Here is a 15,317-nt window from a genome sequence, read left to right on the forward strand (position 1 = left end):
GGAAGGGAGCAGAAATTTGTCTTACGAACTGTTATTTACCTACATTACTCATTTGTTCCTGTCCTTCCCTTTGATGTTGAAATGCCTGAAGACAATAAACACTTGAATTGTACAACTCAAAGAATATTTGGTTGCTGTACTCAATGGAGATATTAGATTTGATTATGGTGCTTATACTTTTATTTTTGGCAGTTATGTTGGAAGCTCAAGGGGCTAAAAGGGTTACATATTTGGTTGTGATTATATAGAGGTTTCAGAGGTAGGTGTGTGTGTGTGTGTGTGTGTGTGTGTCTGTGATGCCTACACACACCCAGTTGCACTGCACCTGAGACTATATCTTTTGAGGTGCTAGAAATCCCAAATGTATCAAACTCTCAATTTCATGCTTACATTACCATTGAGCCATCCCAAGGAACATAAATATCTATCTCTTAATAAAACATTATAAGACATGTAAAGAAAGAGGAAACTGTTTTCATATATAAGAACATAAAAAGGACCAGTTGTCATATTTAATAAAATATAAAAAAATTACAAGTCCTCAAAAAACGAAAGTGAAACATTTTAAAAGTATTTTAATTTTTATGAACAATTTAATTGAATCACCATTAATAGTTACAAAGTTGCTTATCAGCCATACAATGTCCAACACCCTTCACTAGTGCACGTGTCCCATCACCAATATCCCCAGTTCCCCCTACTCTCCCTCATCCCCTCTCACCTCCCTGCCTCTGTGGCAAACATTTTACTTTTCTCACTCTTCCTTTTAGACATTGTGGTTTACAATATTGTTACTGAAGGGTTATCATGCACATCACTTTATCTCCTTTTCAGAGTGGTCATTTCCAACTATCAATCACAGTGGTCCCTTCTCTGGCCTAACTCTACTCCCCTACTATTTGTGGCAAGCTTCCCACTTCAAATTGGTCCTTTTGGCCCTCATCTCTGTTGTCTTTGAATGTTATTACACTACTTTCAGATTTTTTGTCCACATCTGGTGACGCTGAGGGGTTAACTCCTGGCTATGTGCTCAAAAATTGCTCCTGGCTTGGGGGACCATATGGGATGCCGGGGGATCAAACCGCAGTCCATCCTAGACTAGTACATGCAAGGCAGATGCCTTATGGGCTGTGCCACCGCTCTGGTCCCCATACTACCTTTTTTTTTTTTAATATCACACGAGTATGTTCTGTGCCTATCCCTTTCTCTCTAAGTCATTTCACTCAGCATAATACTCTACATATCCATCCACTCATGGGCAAACAAATTACATTTATTCTAATAGCTGCATAGTGTTCCATTATGCAGAGATGTACTATAGTTTCTTTATTCATCTGCTCTTGGGCACTTGGTTGTTTCCAAATTCTGGCCACTGTGACTGCTAAAATGAACATAGTAGTGCAGAGGGCTTTTGTGCATTGTGTTTTTGGGTCCTTGGGTTATATTCCTTAAATTGGTATTGCTGGGTCATAAACAAGCTCATTTTCTAATTTTTTAAGAATTATACATATTGTAAGGGAAACATGCTTAAAAATAAAAGGAACAGAGAAAATGTATTATCATGGACAATAACAATACTCATACAAAAATATAGAAACCATAAAAAGGTAGCATAGTAATTCTAGGACCAACAGAAATTAAAAAATCATTATAGTGCTTCAATAATTTATTTGAATTGATAGACCAATGAATAAGCATACTTGAAGATAATGAATAGAGATACTCTAAAGAAAGATAAAACAGACTACAAAAATTTACAGAAAATTGTAAAGATACTTTTGGGTCCATCAATATAGATGCAACAGAAAAAGCAAGAAGTAGAAAAAAATCTTGGAAATAACGGCTGAGCACTTTCCATATTCAATGAAAAAAATCATCTGCATATCCAAAGAAGTCAATGAACTTCAAGTTATTAAATGCAGAGAGCTACAGTCAGACATTATCAGATAAGAATACTGAAAGCCAAACTAACATCAAGGAGGAAAAAAGTAAAAAGACTGTTAGACACAGGGGCCGGGCGGTGGCGCTAAAGGTAAGGTGCCTGCCTTGCCTGCGCTAACCTTGGACGGACCGCGGTTCGATCCCCCGGTGTCCCATATGGTCCCCCAAGCCAGGAGCAACTTCTGAGCACATAGCCAGGAGTAACCCCTGAGCGTTACTGGGTGTGGCCCAAAAACCAAAAAAAAAAAAAAAAAAAAAAAGACTGTTAGACACAATTCAAACTCCAATAGGTTTCAATTTTCAGAGACTAGTCTCTTGTAGACTAATTAGTCATGGGGGTGGCATACTTAAAGTGCTGAAAGAAAAATAATACCTGTCAACTAGAACTTTTTATTGGAAAAACTTCTTTAAAAATTAAAGACATTAAAGACAAATAAAAATATTTTCAGATAAAAATATATAATTGTTAATAAATTCATCTTTTAGGAAATGCTAACGTTCTTCAGGTTGAAAGAAAAACTTGGGTGGAAATCTAAATTCACATATAAAACAAAGAAGTCATAGAAAGGGGCTGGAGAAATAGTACACCAGGTAGGGCAGTTGCCTTGCACATATTGATTGGGATTCAAAATCCTTATGGTTGCCCGAGCCTCTACAGGAATGATCCTTTAGCATATAGCCAAGAGTGAGCCAAGATCACTGCTCTGTCTGATCCCAAAATATACCAAAAAAGAGTCATAAAATAATAATTTTATTTACAAAAATTAAATAAATGAGAAAAGAGATCTATGTGTTTAAGAGAGAACATGGTCTTCTCTGGAGGAGAAAAAACCAAAATTTAGAAAGATGACACTTATGCATATTTATTTCTCAGTGATTAATAAAACAATTATAAAAAGGAGTATGTAAGTAATAATTGATTATAACAAATAGGCATACAGTATATTTACAAAGAGCAGCATAAGGGAAGTATTGGGAATGGAAAACTGGAATATAATACTAACTGGTAACTTAAATCCACAGGAACAATAGAGAACCAAAACTGGTAAATACTTTGCCTAAAAATTGTATTATATGAAACAAGACCAGGATTAAAAGAAGTACTTCTCTTATCCATATTCCAGTTTAGTTCTAGGTACTAAATCACTTTTTCTGATAGCTATCAGAATAACACAATAAACACAAATTCTCAGAAATGATTGAGTATTGCTACTTTGGAATTACCAAAAGCAAAAATTCTTACTCATTAATTAAGACTCCTCCTCCTCTTTCTTTTTATATTTTTGTGAGGCAATATAGTTTTTTATTGAAAGTTATTTAAAAATGTGAGGGCAGAGAAAGGGAGAACAGTGTGTTCAGGATAGAACACAGTGAAAATAGTCAAAGAAAAGAGACAAAAGGCTAGGTATATGTTCAGTATAGAACCTGTGCTTGAATAGAAAGCTGACTCTACTTTTTAAATATCATTTCCCCCCCTTTGCTTCCTTGTAAATCAACTATCTTTTCTAAAATAACCAGATTTATCCACTTTTCTAGGGGTTAAAAGGTTAAACTGGCAGTAAATGGGCACTACTTCAGGCTCTATCTATACTCAGGGCCACTAGGTGATGGGAATAATGTGACTGAACCAGAGACTTCTGCATACAAAGCATGAGCTCAGTTCACTGAGCCATCTGATCTCTGATAAATTCCCACTAAATTAGGCATGTCTTTTTGATAATTTCACTTAAAAACTTAGGATCACCATTTTTATTTTGAAAAAAAAAAAAAAGTCAAGGAACTTGTGTTACATCTTTGACAAATTACCAGCAAAATGCCATCAACTGTCATAACCACCTCAAGAAAGTTACATAAAATGGGATGCAGTGAAGGGTTGGAACAACAGTAAATGTTGCCTTATGTGTGGGGGTTCTGGGTTCAAAACTCAGCAATCTCCCACCCCAAACACAGTTTTCACAGTAAATGTATATATATACATATACATATTACTTTCAAATTAAAAAGTACTTAAGTATTTGTGTTTTCCATACTTCTCTGCCCTTTTTACTTTACTCTTCATGTTTTCTTTGGATTTTAGTATAATATTAAAATTTTATATTTTTGTACTCCACGATTATCATTTATATGTACAGTTTAAAAATGTAGAGGTCACAGAAAAAAGAAAAGTAATTGAGTTACTAGTAATTGGGAGTAGATGAAATAGGGAGATGGCTGTCATAGGGTATAAAACTTCCAGGCATAAAATATGTTATGATAAATAGGTTTTGATAATCTTATTGTGCTTGGCCAAAGAGACGGTCCCTGGATAGAGAATGGCTATGTGATGCTCTCCAGGTCCCTGACCACTCCAGGGCCTGAGAACTACCATATTCTTGGACCCAAGCACTGAACTTCTAACTCAGGCTCATTGAGAATTCTGAGGACCTGGGTTCTCCTAAGCACCACAGGATTTCTCCCCAAATTCAATTGCTTCGTGCTGATTTTAGTAGTAACATTGTATAATATACTTAAAATCTGCTAAAGAAATTGTCTTAAGGAGCTGGAGTGATAACACAGAAGTAGAGAATTTGCCTTGCGCGCTGCTGACACCGGACGAACCCCAGTTCAACTCCTTTATCCCATATGTTCCACCAAGCCTTCCAGGAGCAAATTCTGAGTGTCAGAGCCAGAAGTAACCCCTGAGCGCCACCAGGTGAAGCTCCCAAACAAAACAAACAAAAGAAAATTATCTTAAATCTTCTCACTACTCTAATCAATAATAAATGTAATTGTGTGACGTATGTATTCACTAATTTTTACATTTTATCTTTATTCTTTGCATTCTCTAGAACTTCAAAACCAGTAATTTTATTATGTTATATATCTAAAGGTTACATAGGAATTGCTAATTACATAATGATTATGGAGAAAATAAGGACTTAGAGGAAGCTATTTAATTTGGCAAATATTGGCATGTCTACTTTGACAAATAAGCACACTTATTTTAACATCAGAGAAAAATAACTAAAACTTTTATTTTTTGAATATGATTTATGAATCATTTACAATGTACTGCTTGATCAAATTTAGTAAAAATATAACAGATATCTAACTCAAAACTGACGAATCATCTTCTAAAGAAAAACTCTTTGCTCTATGATAGCACACTTTTTCCTGTGTAGTATTGGCAGAAATGTAGTCATATTTTTACATAATAGTTAAAAGCAACATTTTTAATTTTTAATAAGCCATACATACATCACTTAAACAAAGTACTAGGGTTATTTTCGCTGGAAGGTTAGCTTGCAAATGAAAAGAAGAAATCCAAATCCGCATACTGTCATAGCTGTCCGCTTCAAAATTTTACTATTCCATGTAGGTACTTCTTCCATTAATGGTATATGAGTTGGATCATTTTCTCGTTCACTCTGTAACTAATGTTTGTATGGGTTAAAGAAAAAGAGTTAAAATGTATAGTATATTGAAAATACATCTTTGACTTTAAAACATGTCATAATATCTATGTTAATTTAGGGGTAGACATTATCACGCTATCCCATTAGAGAATATTTTTCTTACTTTTGGGTCATAGCGGTTGCACTGAGTTTTACCTGGCTCAGTGCTTTTGAGACCACATTATTCTGGGGAGTAAACCTGATGTTCCACATCATTAATAATCAGGAAGATGTAAATCAAAAACAGCAATGAGGTACCATCTCACGCTACAGAGACTGGCACACATCACAAAGAACAAGAGCAATATGTGCTGGCGTGGATGTGGGGAAAAAGAAACTCTCATTCAATGCTGGTGAGAATGCGTTCTAGTCCAACCTTTATGGAAAACAATATGGAGATTCCTCAAAAAACTGGAAATTGAGGAGTTGGAGCGGTGGTGCAAAGGTAGGGTGTTTGCCTTGCACACAGCTGACTGAGGACGGACCGTGGTTCGACCCCCTGGCATCCCATATGTCCCCCCAAGTCAGAAGCAAATTCTGAGTGCATAGCCAGGAGTAACCCCCGAGTGTCATTGGGTATGGCCCAAAAACCAAAAGAACAAACAAACAAAACTCCCACCCACCCCCCAAACCCTGGAAATTGATGTCATATGATCCAGCTATACCACTCCTAGGGATATACCCTAGGAACAAAAAAGTATAATACAGGGTGCTAGAGAGAGCATGGAGGTAAAGGCGTTTGCTTGCAAGCAGAAGATCGGTGGTCCCCCGATATGGTCCCCCGAGCCTGCCAGGAGTGATTTCTGAGCGTAGAGCCAGGAGTAACCCCTGAGCGTTGGCGGGTGTGACCCAAAAACCAAAAAAAAAAAAAGTATAATACAAAAATGCCATCCTCACATTTATATTCATTGCAGCACAATTTATAGTAGCCAGAATCTGAAAACAAACAAGATGCCCTTAAACAGATGAATGGCTAAAGAAACTGTGGTAGATATACACAATGAAACATTATGCAGCCACCAGGAGAGATGAAGTCATGATGGACATGGAAACTATTATGCTGAGTGAAATAAGTCAGAGGAAGATTGAGAGGCGCAGAATAATGTCACTCATCTATGGGTTTTAAGAAACATAAAAGACATTATTGTGATAATGCCCAGAGACAATAGAGATGAGGGCTCAAAGGACCAGCTCATGATATGAAGGTCACCACAAAGAGTGGTGAGTGTAGTTTGAGAAATAACTACACTAACAACTATCATGACAATGTTAATAAGTGAGAAGTGGAATGCCTGTCTCGAATATAGGCAGGGATGGGGAGGAGGGAGATGGGGGACATTGGTGGTAGGAATGTTGCACTGGTGAAGGGGGGGTGTTCTGTGTATGACTGGAACCCAACTACAATCATGTTGTAATAATGGTGCTTAAATAAAAAGTTTTTTTGTTGTTTTTGTTTTGGGGTCACACCGGGCAATGCTCAGGGTTACTCCTGGCTCTACACTCAGAAATTGCACCTGGCAGATTCGGGGGACCACATGGGATGACAAACTTTGAACGACCGTCCTGCATGCAAGGCAAATGCTCTACTTCCATGCTATCTCTCCAGCCCCACTTAAATAAAAATATTGTTAAAAAAAAAAACAACAACCTGATGCTCCCATAAATGAAAGAGGTGTTTAATCTTTAAGCTGTATCCTTGCCCTTCCATGTAAGATTTTAAGTAAACAGTTATTTTGAAAGACAGTGTTTATTTCATTGAGATCCTACAGGAATAGAAGTTCACAATTAAATCTGTTCATATATTGTTTTAAAATTGTATGTCACAAAGTAAAGTGTCTTTAACATTAAATATTATTTATCTATATGGAATGTCAATTGTTATTTTTCTTTCACTATTAGACATCAACTGATTTTCCTACCCAAAAGTGCATTCTCCTTTTATTTATTTGAATTTTGGGCCACACTCCTGGCTATGCACTCAGACATTGCTCCTGGCTTGGTGGACCATATGGGATGCTAGGGGATCAAATCACGGTCCGTCCTAGGTCAGATGAGTGCAAGGCAAACGCCTTACCTCTGCGCCACTGCGCCGGCCCCAAAGGGTACTCTTCTTTTTTTGGAGAGTGGCACACCTGGCAGCTCTCAGGGGTTTCTTCTGGCTCTGCACTCAGAAATTGCTCCTGGCAGGCTCAGGGAACCATATGGAATTCCAGGAATCAACCCAGGTCTGTCCTGGATCGACCATTTGCAAGGCAAACACTCTACCACTGTGCTCTCTCTGGCCCCCAGAAGTGCATTCTTCTTAAAGTACACCCACAATATGAAATTGAGCAAAACAGAAGGTTCACTACTAATGCTAGGAGTTTAATCCTTTACTTAAGTATGATTACAAAAGAGCTCAATAGAGAACTTTAATCTTTTTAGGCGAAGAACATGCTTGCCTTACATGAGATGAATCTGGTTTGATCCCCAGTGTCCCATATGGTCCCCCAACCCCACCAGGAGAGATCAGTGAGTGCAGAGTCAACAATAAGCCATGAGCATTGCCAGGTGTGGCATAGAAACTAATATCTATATCTATATCTATATATATATAATGATCACATAAACAAATGTCAACAAAAAGTTAAGCGACTCTCTTAGTAGTTCTGAGCAGTGAGCTAAGTTTTTGAATTCCATATGTAGAACTTGAAAACAGACACACTATTTTTACACTTACGTACTTGTGTGTACACAGAGAGACAGAGAGATTAATACATAAGGGGGAAGAGAGAGAATGTATGTGTGCATGTGTGTGAGAGAGAAAGAGAGAAGGTTGTTATTGAGGGAGGGAGAGAAAAAGATATAAGCAGAAATCAAAAGATCCTAGAAAGATAAAATAAACAGGCACATTTATAAAGTGGTATTTACTACAAACATCCTGCACTGAATTGGTGACAGAAATACCTCAGAATAAGCAGAAGTAAAGACTAAAATCTACAGTCTAAGTATTTAATTAAAAATAAATCTTGCAGTACAGTTAAGGTAGAGAGTGTCCACTATGACAATGATAGTTGGAACTGATCACTCTGGACAAGGACTGGGTTTTCAAAGAGGATAAAGTGATATGTATGGTAACCCTTCTGTAATAATAGTGTACCACAGTTTCTAAAAGGGGGGAAAAAAAGAAGAGAGTGAAAGAGAGGTAATTAAAATGTCTTCCCCAAGGCAGGCTGGGTGGGTGGGTGGGAGAGAAACTGGGGACATTTATGATGGGAAATGTCACTGGTGAAGGGTGGTGTACATTTATGACTAAAATTCAATCATTAACAATTTTGCATCCACAGTGCTAAAGTAATCATCAAAAACTTTTACACATACAAAAATAAAAAAAGCCTGAAAAATTAATTTAAATTTATAGCCCAAAATGGACTTCAACGATAATCTCATTAACAGTTTCTGTGTTCTAACTTCCAAATGGCTTCATTCAGCAACAGATTCCTTTTTGACACTGATGCTCCATTTACTGATTCCTGAGACAGTCATTCCTTTTCTTAACCAATTACTTACAATGACCCTTTCTGACAGGAGCCTGTCAGTGTGTTGGTTTGAAAGTGAGTGATGTGGTGCTAAAGTCTAGCCTTGACCTCTCCCACCCTCTTTCTTTGTTACCTCTGTACACTTATCTGTGATAACTCATGTTTCGTTTCAAAATTCCCTTCAGTTATTATTGGTAAGCTCTGAAACATCCTAAATTTAACATGATGGTAGCATATTCCAAATCTGGAAGTAGTCACAGATCTTGAAATAAAATTTCATGAAGGTGATTACTATTTAAAACGAATCCAGAAAAATGAACTCAGCTTGTTTCAAATGGAGTATTTCCTACCTAAAAAACTGTATCATCATAAAGTAATGAATATGTTTTAAAGGACATCTTTTATAGAAATGAAAACATTTGAGGTAGATAGAAAGCTTATTGGGGAGAAGCTGTTTTCTGTTTGGCTAATTAAAGCTGAAAAAATTTTTATAGGTACATATTTATTAAAATAAAAACATATTATTTTATTGTTTTAGAGTTCAAGTCACCACTAAAGCAGTCTCTTATTTTTTCTTTTCAAGAAAATCTGAGTTTTCTTTAACTTCATCTTCCTTCTCCCCACTTACTACCCAAAATGTTTATTATATTATCTTGGAGAAACTCATGATTACTAATATTGAGGCAAAGATGTCTTAGCAGGGGTCTCAAACTCATTTTACCCGGGGGCCGCAGGAGGCAAAGTCGGGGTGATTCTTGAGTGCAAAGTCAGTAGTAAGCCTTGAAGATTGGGGGGTGTGACCCAAACAACTAAAACAAAACAAAACAAAAAAAATTCCTCTAGGGCAGGGCCACAAAATGTAGTGAGGTCTGCAAACGGCCCCGCCCGCGGGCTATGAGTTTGAGACCCGTCTTTTTTTTTTTTAATTTTTTTATTTAAACAACTTTATTGCATACATGATTGTGTTTGGGTTTCAGTCATGTAAAGAACACCACCCATCACCAGTGCAACATTCCCATCACCAATGTCCCAAATCTCCCTCCTCCCCACCCAACCCCTGCCAGTACTCTAGACAGGCTTTCTATTTCCCTCATACATTCTCATTATTAGGATAGTTCGAAACTTAATTATTTCTCTAACTAAACTCATCCCTGTTTGTGGGGAGCTTCATGAGGTGAGCTGTAACTTTCAGCTCTTTTCTCTCTGAAAGTTATTATTGCAAGAATGTCTTTCATTTTTCTTAAAACCCATAGATGAGTGAGACCATTCTGCGTCTTTCTCTCTCTCTCTCCCTGACTTATTTCACTCAGCATAATAGATTCCATGTACATTCATGTATAGGAAAATTTCATGACTTCATCTCTCCTGACAGCTGCATAATATTCCATTGTGTATATGTACCACAGTTTCTTTAGCCATTCATCTGTTGAAGATGGTATCTTGGCTGTTTCCAGAGTCCTGCTATGGTAAATAGTGCTGCAATGAATATAGGTGTAAGGAAGGGATTTTTGTATTGTATTTTTGTGTTCCTAGGGTATATTCCTAGGAGTGGTATAGCTGGGTCGTATGGGAGCTCGATTTCCCGTTTTGGGAGGAATCTCCATATTGCTTTCCATAAAGGGTGAACTAGACGGCATTCCCACCAGCAGTGGATAAGAGTTCCTTTTTCTCTACATCCACCAGCAGTGGATAAGAGTTCCTTTTTCTCTACATCCCCACCAACACTGCTTGTTCTCATTCTTTGTGATGTGTGCCAATCTCTGGGGTGTGAAGTGGTACCTCATAGTTGTTTTATTTTCATCTCCCTGATTAGTGATGTGGAGCATTTTTTCATGTGAGACCCCTGTCTTAGGGAATTTTTTACATTAAATATTAAATTAATATACACTCCAGAAGTATCTTTACATTAACCTCATAACTTCCCTCGGATTCTGATGAAAAAACATCATGCTTTGTTGTAATTTACATAATGGAGTCCTAGTTCTATCCCTAGTACTGCATGGTCTCCTAAGTACAGCCAGAAATTACCCCTAAGCACCAAGCCAGGAGTAGTTACAGACCACCCCAAATGTGGCCTCCAAATTAAAAATAAGTAAATAAAAGAGAAAAGAAAATTATCATGCTAGTAAAATCAGCACCATTTCCTTAAATTCCTCTGGAAGAAATGAATTTGTGAAGAGGTATGCTATAATTTTCAAGCTTTCAGCAAGTTTAAACTCCATCTAGTCAATGAATAACAGTTGCCTGACCAATAGCAGTTGTAACTGATAGTAAGTTTGCTAATTGAATAAAGGTCAGAGATAATACAACTTCTAAGATGTCTTTTTGGGAACAAAGTTATTGACCATAAAAATTTAGAAGTACACTGCTTATTTAAAATGTTTTTTATCATAAATTCTGTAGCATTTTCTGCTTACATTTTAAAAAAGATTTTTATTAAATACTCTTAACCTTTATAATAAAAATTACCTTAATATGTATACAACATTATTTTGAGGAAAATTACCTTTTGATAAAGCATCAGTGACATTTTAAATGATACAGACTAAAGCTATGGGAGTCACTGAATAGTCTCATGTTTAAAATTATTTTACAGAAACTAAATTTTAAAATTATTTACTACATAGAGTTATATATTTTATCTACTACATAGAGTTATCTATTTTAACAGTTTATATTTTGTACTATCAACCATATTAATGGGAAAAATTTTGTTGTTATAGTTAAGATACCATTACCATGTTTATAAAGTTATTCATGCTTCTGGCCTTAACATAGAGTTACCACATCTCACTACCACCAAAAGTGTTCAACACCTTCCACCAGCAACTCAGATGGTATCTTAGTGTTTTAGCAGTGTATTAATATCCAAAGACAACAGAGGTGAGGGCCAGGAGGACCAGTCCATGGTAAGCATGCCACAAATAGTTGGACAGTGCAGTTAGGGAAGACAAGGGGCCACTATGACAATGAAAGTTGGAAATGATCACTCTGGACAAGAACTGGGAGCTAAAAGGAGATAAAGTGATATGCATGATATCCCTGAAGTAACAACATTACAAACCAGCATGTAAAAGGAAAAAAAGGAAGAAAGCATTAAGGAGAGAAGAAATGGGAAGAAAAATGGCTGCCATAGAAGCAAGCAGGGGAGAGGACCTGGGGTAAGGGCTGGAGGGAAACTGGGGACACTGGTGGTGGGAAATTTGCTTTGGTAAAGAGTGTTGTACATTGTATGACTGAAATTCTATCATAAACAACTTTGTAACTGTGTATCTCATGGTGATTCAATTAAATAATTTATAAAAATATTTTTTGAAAAATAATATCTATTTGATAAACTGTAACCAGAAATAGGGAGTTTACACATCTTTTTTTCTGGTAACTTAAAAGGTCAAATTGATAATAAATTGTCTTTCCAGTATGTATTTCTTTAATGTCTACCTAAGTTTGTCTCCTATATATACTATACCCCCTTCCTTTGGAAACTATCCTTTCACACTTGTTAAATGACAGCTTCAGTTCCCCCTTGTGAGAACTGCTTCATTCTCTAACACTGGGCTATAGTCCCCCACCCAACACTTTTTTTAAATTAAATATATACATACCTTTTGAATCAAATCTTTTAGTTTGCTGACCTCTTCACTCAAGTCCTCAACATTTTTAACCAGTTCTTCACAAACTGAAGTAAAGTTCCGGGGAGAAGCCCATTCCAGTACTATCTGTCAGTATGTTCAAAAGTTAAAACTTAAAGAAGAAAATTTTCACGACTTCACATTCATAAAAATTATATATTATCATACATAATCAACTTTAATTATGTAATTGAAAAGAACTATTTTTAAAGGATACTCTTAACACAGAGTCATTAATTTTTATATAAAGTTAAACTGGCTTCCTGAATTTATTATTAAATACACATGTAGAAATTATACATGTATATAACTTTAAGAAGAATATTATGATTAATAATATTAGTTGTGAAACAATCCACGGTTTTAAAATGATTTTTATTAGCAAGTACATTAAAATATTTTTACAGATTAGTTAAAACTAAAAGACATAAAACTACAAAATTAAGTTTCATATTTTTTGTCCTTTTTTAACAGATTATAGTTTCTGTTTAAAACTTCAATTTTGTCCTTTTTTAACAGATTATAGTTTCTGTTTAAAACTTCATTCATTAAAAAACATTGATTCAGTTTTAATAACAAACATACTGTTTCATTTCAACCTTCACTTGGGTCTCCTGTCACTTTATATTTTAAACAATTAAGATCTCTTCAAGGAAAAAATGGTTAAATTCAATACACAAATCAGTTTAAATTTTGCTTTGATATTTTTCTTGAGTGCTAGAACACAAATGTTCTCAATTCATATGTAAGTAATATTAAACAAATTTAGATTTTTCTTTAACTTCTGTAAAAGACATACTTTTATCAGATCAGAAACTGTTTCTGAATTATTATTAACTTATCTGAGATTTTATCAGCATTCATATTTCTATTCTCTTAATAACATTTGTAGAATACCTTGTGAGAATTTACAGGTAACTCAGAAATGATATTCTGTACAGCTGTTATTAAATGGCCACACTGTTTGTTTAATTTCAGAAGAAAGTTGAGGAATTCATCACCACTAAAAAGAGAGAACAAACAGGAGTCACTTATAGGGTAAATTTACCTCATTCTACTGGAATAGTTGCTTAATGTCTAGCCACAAAATTTATTACTCTTTTCAAAATTTTACAGAAAAGTTCCTACAAATTAGAAACTAAAAATATATACTGAATATAGAAAAATAAGTGTCAAATCATAAATTTAGAGTTTTTCACTAAAGTTTTACACTGCTGTTCATAGGAACATATAGAGGAGTACAAAGGTATCAATATGAGTTTAATGTGTAAAAATAGCTTAAACAAAGGCTCTGATAATAGAAACTTGATTTCAGGTAGGGGAGTACCTGACGGTTTAAGGATGTACCAAAAAACTTTGGTATGGCAGTGGATGTAAAAGAAGAGAATTAAATGATTCCAAATTCTAGAGTTTCAACAGAAAGCATCACTACACAGGGAAGTGAATGTAGGTGCAAGTAGTAGGAATAGGAGCGAAAAAGGAAACACTATTTCTAAGAGTAAAAATTTAGAATCAGGAAGATATGAGTTTTAATTCTCTTCATCAACTGAGCCGTACTTAGGAGGTCCCCTATCTCCAGAAAACTATGACTATGGTGCCCCTTTTGAATCTGAATGAAATTTTTATTGATACTTTTAACTATTCATTGTATTGAGTTTCTTTCTTGCAACTGCTAGGAGGAATGATTATTAAAAATACAAAACAAAACATGTCAGTCTCCAATGAGAGTAATGACAATTTTTTTTTCAAAGAGGAGGCTTCTTTAACTGTAGGTCCTGAAAATGAATGTGGGGGTCAAAACATATTTGGCAACAGCAAAAGGTGTCAGAATGCATAAATACCAAAAATTAATTATAAAAAGTTATAAAAAATGTACTTAATCTGAGGTGGTTTTGGAAAAGTTCATCTGTGCTGCATTTTCTGGGGGTATAAAAAAGGTTTGAAAGTAGAAAAAGGTTAAGAAGCCTCACTTTGAAATAGCTTGCTAAGATTTTAAATTGCTGTTTTTTTTTTTAAACACAATATTAAAAAGTATACATGTGTTTCTTGTAGATATTCTTGTAGGTAGGTCGATCTGGCCCACTGTGCTATCTCTTTGGCCTTCTTTTTATTGATTGACTCATTGACTGGTTTTTGGGCCACAGCTGGCAGCTCTCAATGGGAGTGTTACTCCAGGCTTTGCACTTAGAAATGGCTTCTGTAGACTGGCACACATCACAAAGAACAAGAACAATCAGGGCTGGCGGGGATGTGGAGAGAAAGGAATTCTCATTTACTGCTGGTGGGAATGCCATCTAGTTCAGTCTTTATGGAAAACAATATGGAGATTCCTCAAAAACCTGAAATTGCGCTCCCGTATGATTCATCTATACCACTCCTAAGGATATATCCTAGAAACACAAAAACACAATACAATATGTCTTCTGTACACCTATATTCACTGAAGTGCTATTCACAATAGCCTGTATCTGGAAACAACCCGATGCCTGGCAACAGATAAATGGGTAAAGAAACTGTGGTACATACACACAGTACAGCCATCAGGAGAGATGAAATTTTCCTATACAGAAATGTACATGGAAACTATTATGCTGAGTGAAATAAGTCAGAGGGAAAGAGATAGACACAGAATAGACTCACTCATCTATGGATTTTAAGAAAAACAAAAGACATTATTATAATAAAACCCAGAGGCAATAGAGATGAGGGCTGGAAGGACTGGGCCACAAGAAGTAGCTTACCACAAGGAGTGGTGAGTGCAGTTAGAAAAATAATTACACTAACAACTATCA

At 35.7% G+C, this 15,317-nt stretch overlaps 1 protein-coding gene across 1 annotated transcript in view; it reads right to left on the reverse strand.

The window, feature by feature from the left end:
- Positions 1-5,201: 5,201 nt before the first annotated feature.
- Positions 5,202-15,317, reverse strand: part of ASZ1 (ankyrin repeat, SAM and basic leucine zipper domain containing 1) — a 58,609-nt gene continuing 48,493 nt past the window's right edge. Inside the window, exons 11-13 of the mRNA XM_049778866.1 lie at positions 13,423-13,528; positions 12,499-12,612; positions 5,202-5,354 (exon numbers count right to left, since the gene is read on the reverse strand). Of these exons, the coding sequence (XP_049634823.1) occupies positions 5,202-5,354; positions 12,499-12,612; positions 13,423-13,528 (373 nt within the window). The remainder of the gene's footprint in view (positions 5,355-12,498; positions 12,613-13,422; positions 13,529-15,317) is intronic.

The sequence above is a fragment of the Suncus etruscus genome, chromosome 1 (genome assembly GCF_024139225.1).
Source record: "Suncus etruscus isolate mSunEtr1 chromosome 1, mSunEtr1.pri.cur, whole genome shotgun sequence".
NCBI classification, from domain to species: Eukaryota; Metazoa; Chordata; class Mammalia; order Eulipotyphla; family Soricidae; genus Suncus; species Suncus etruscus.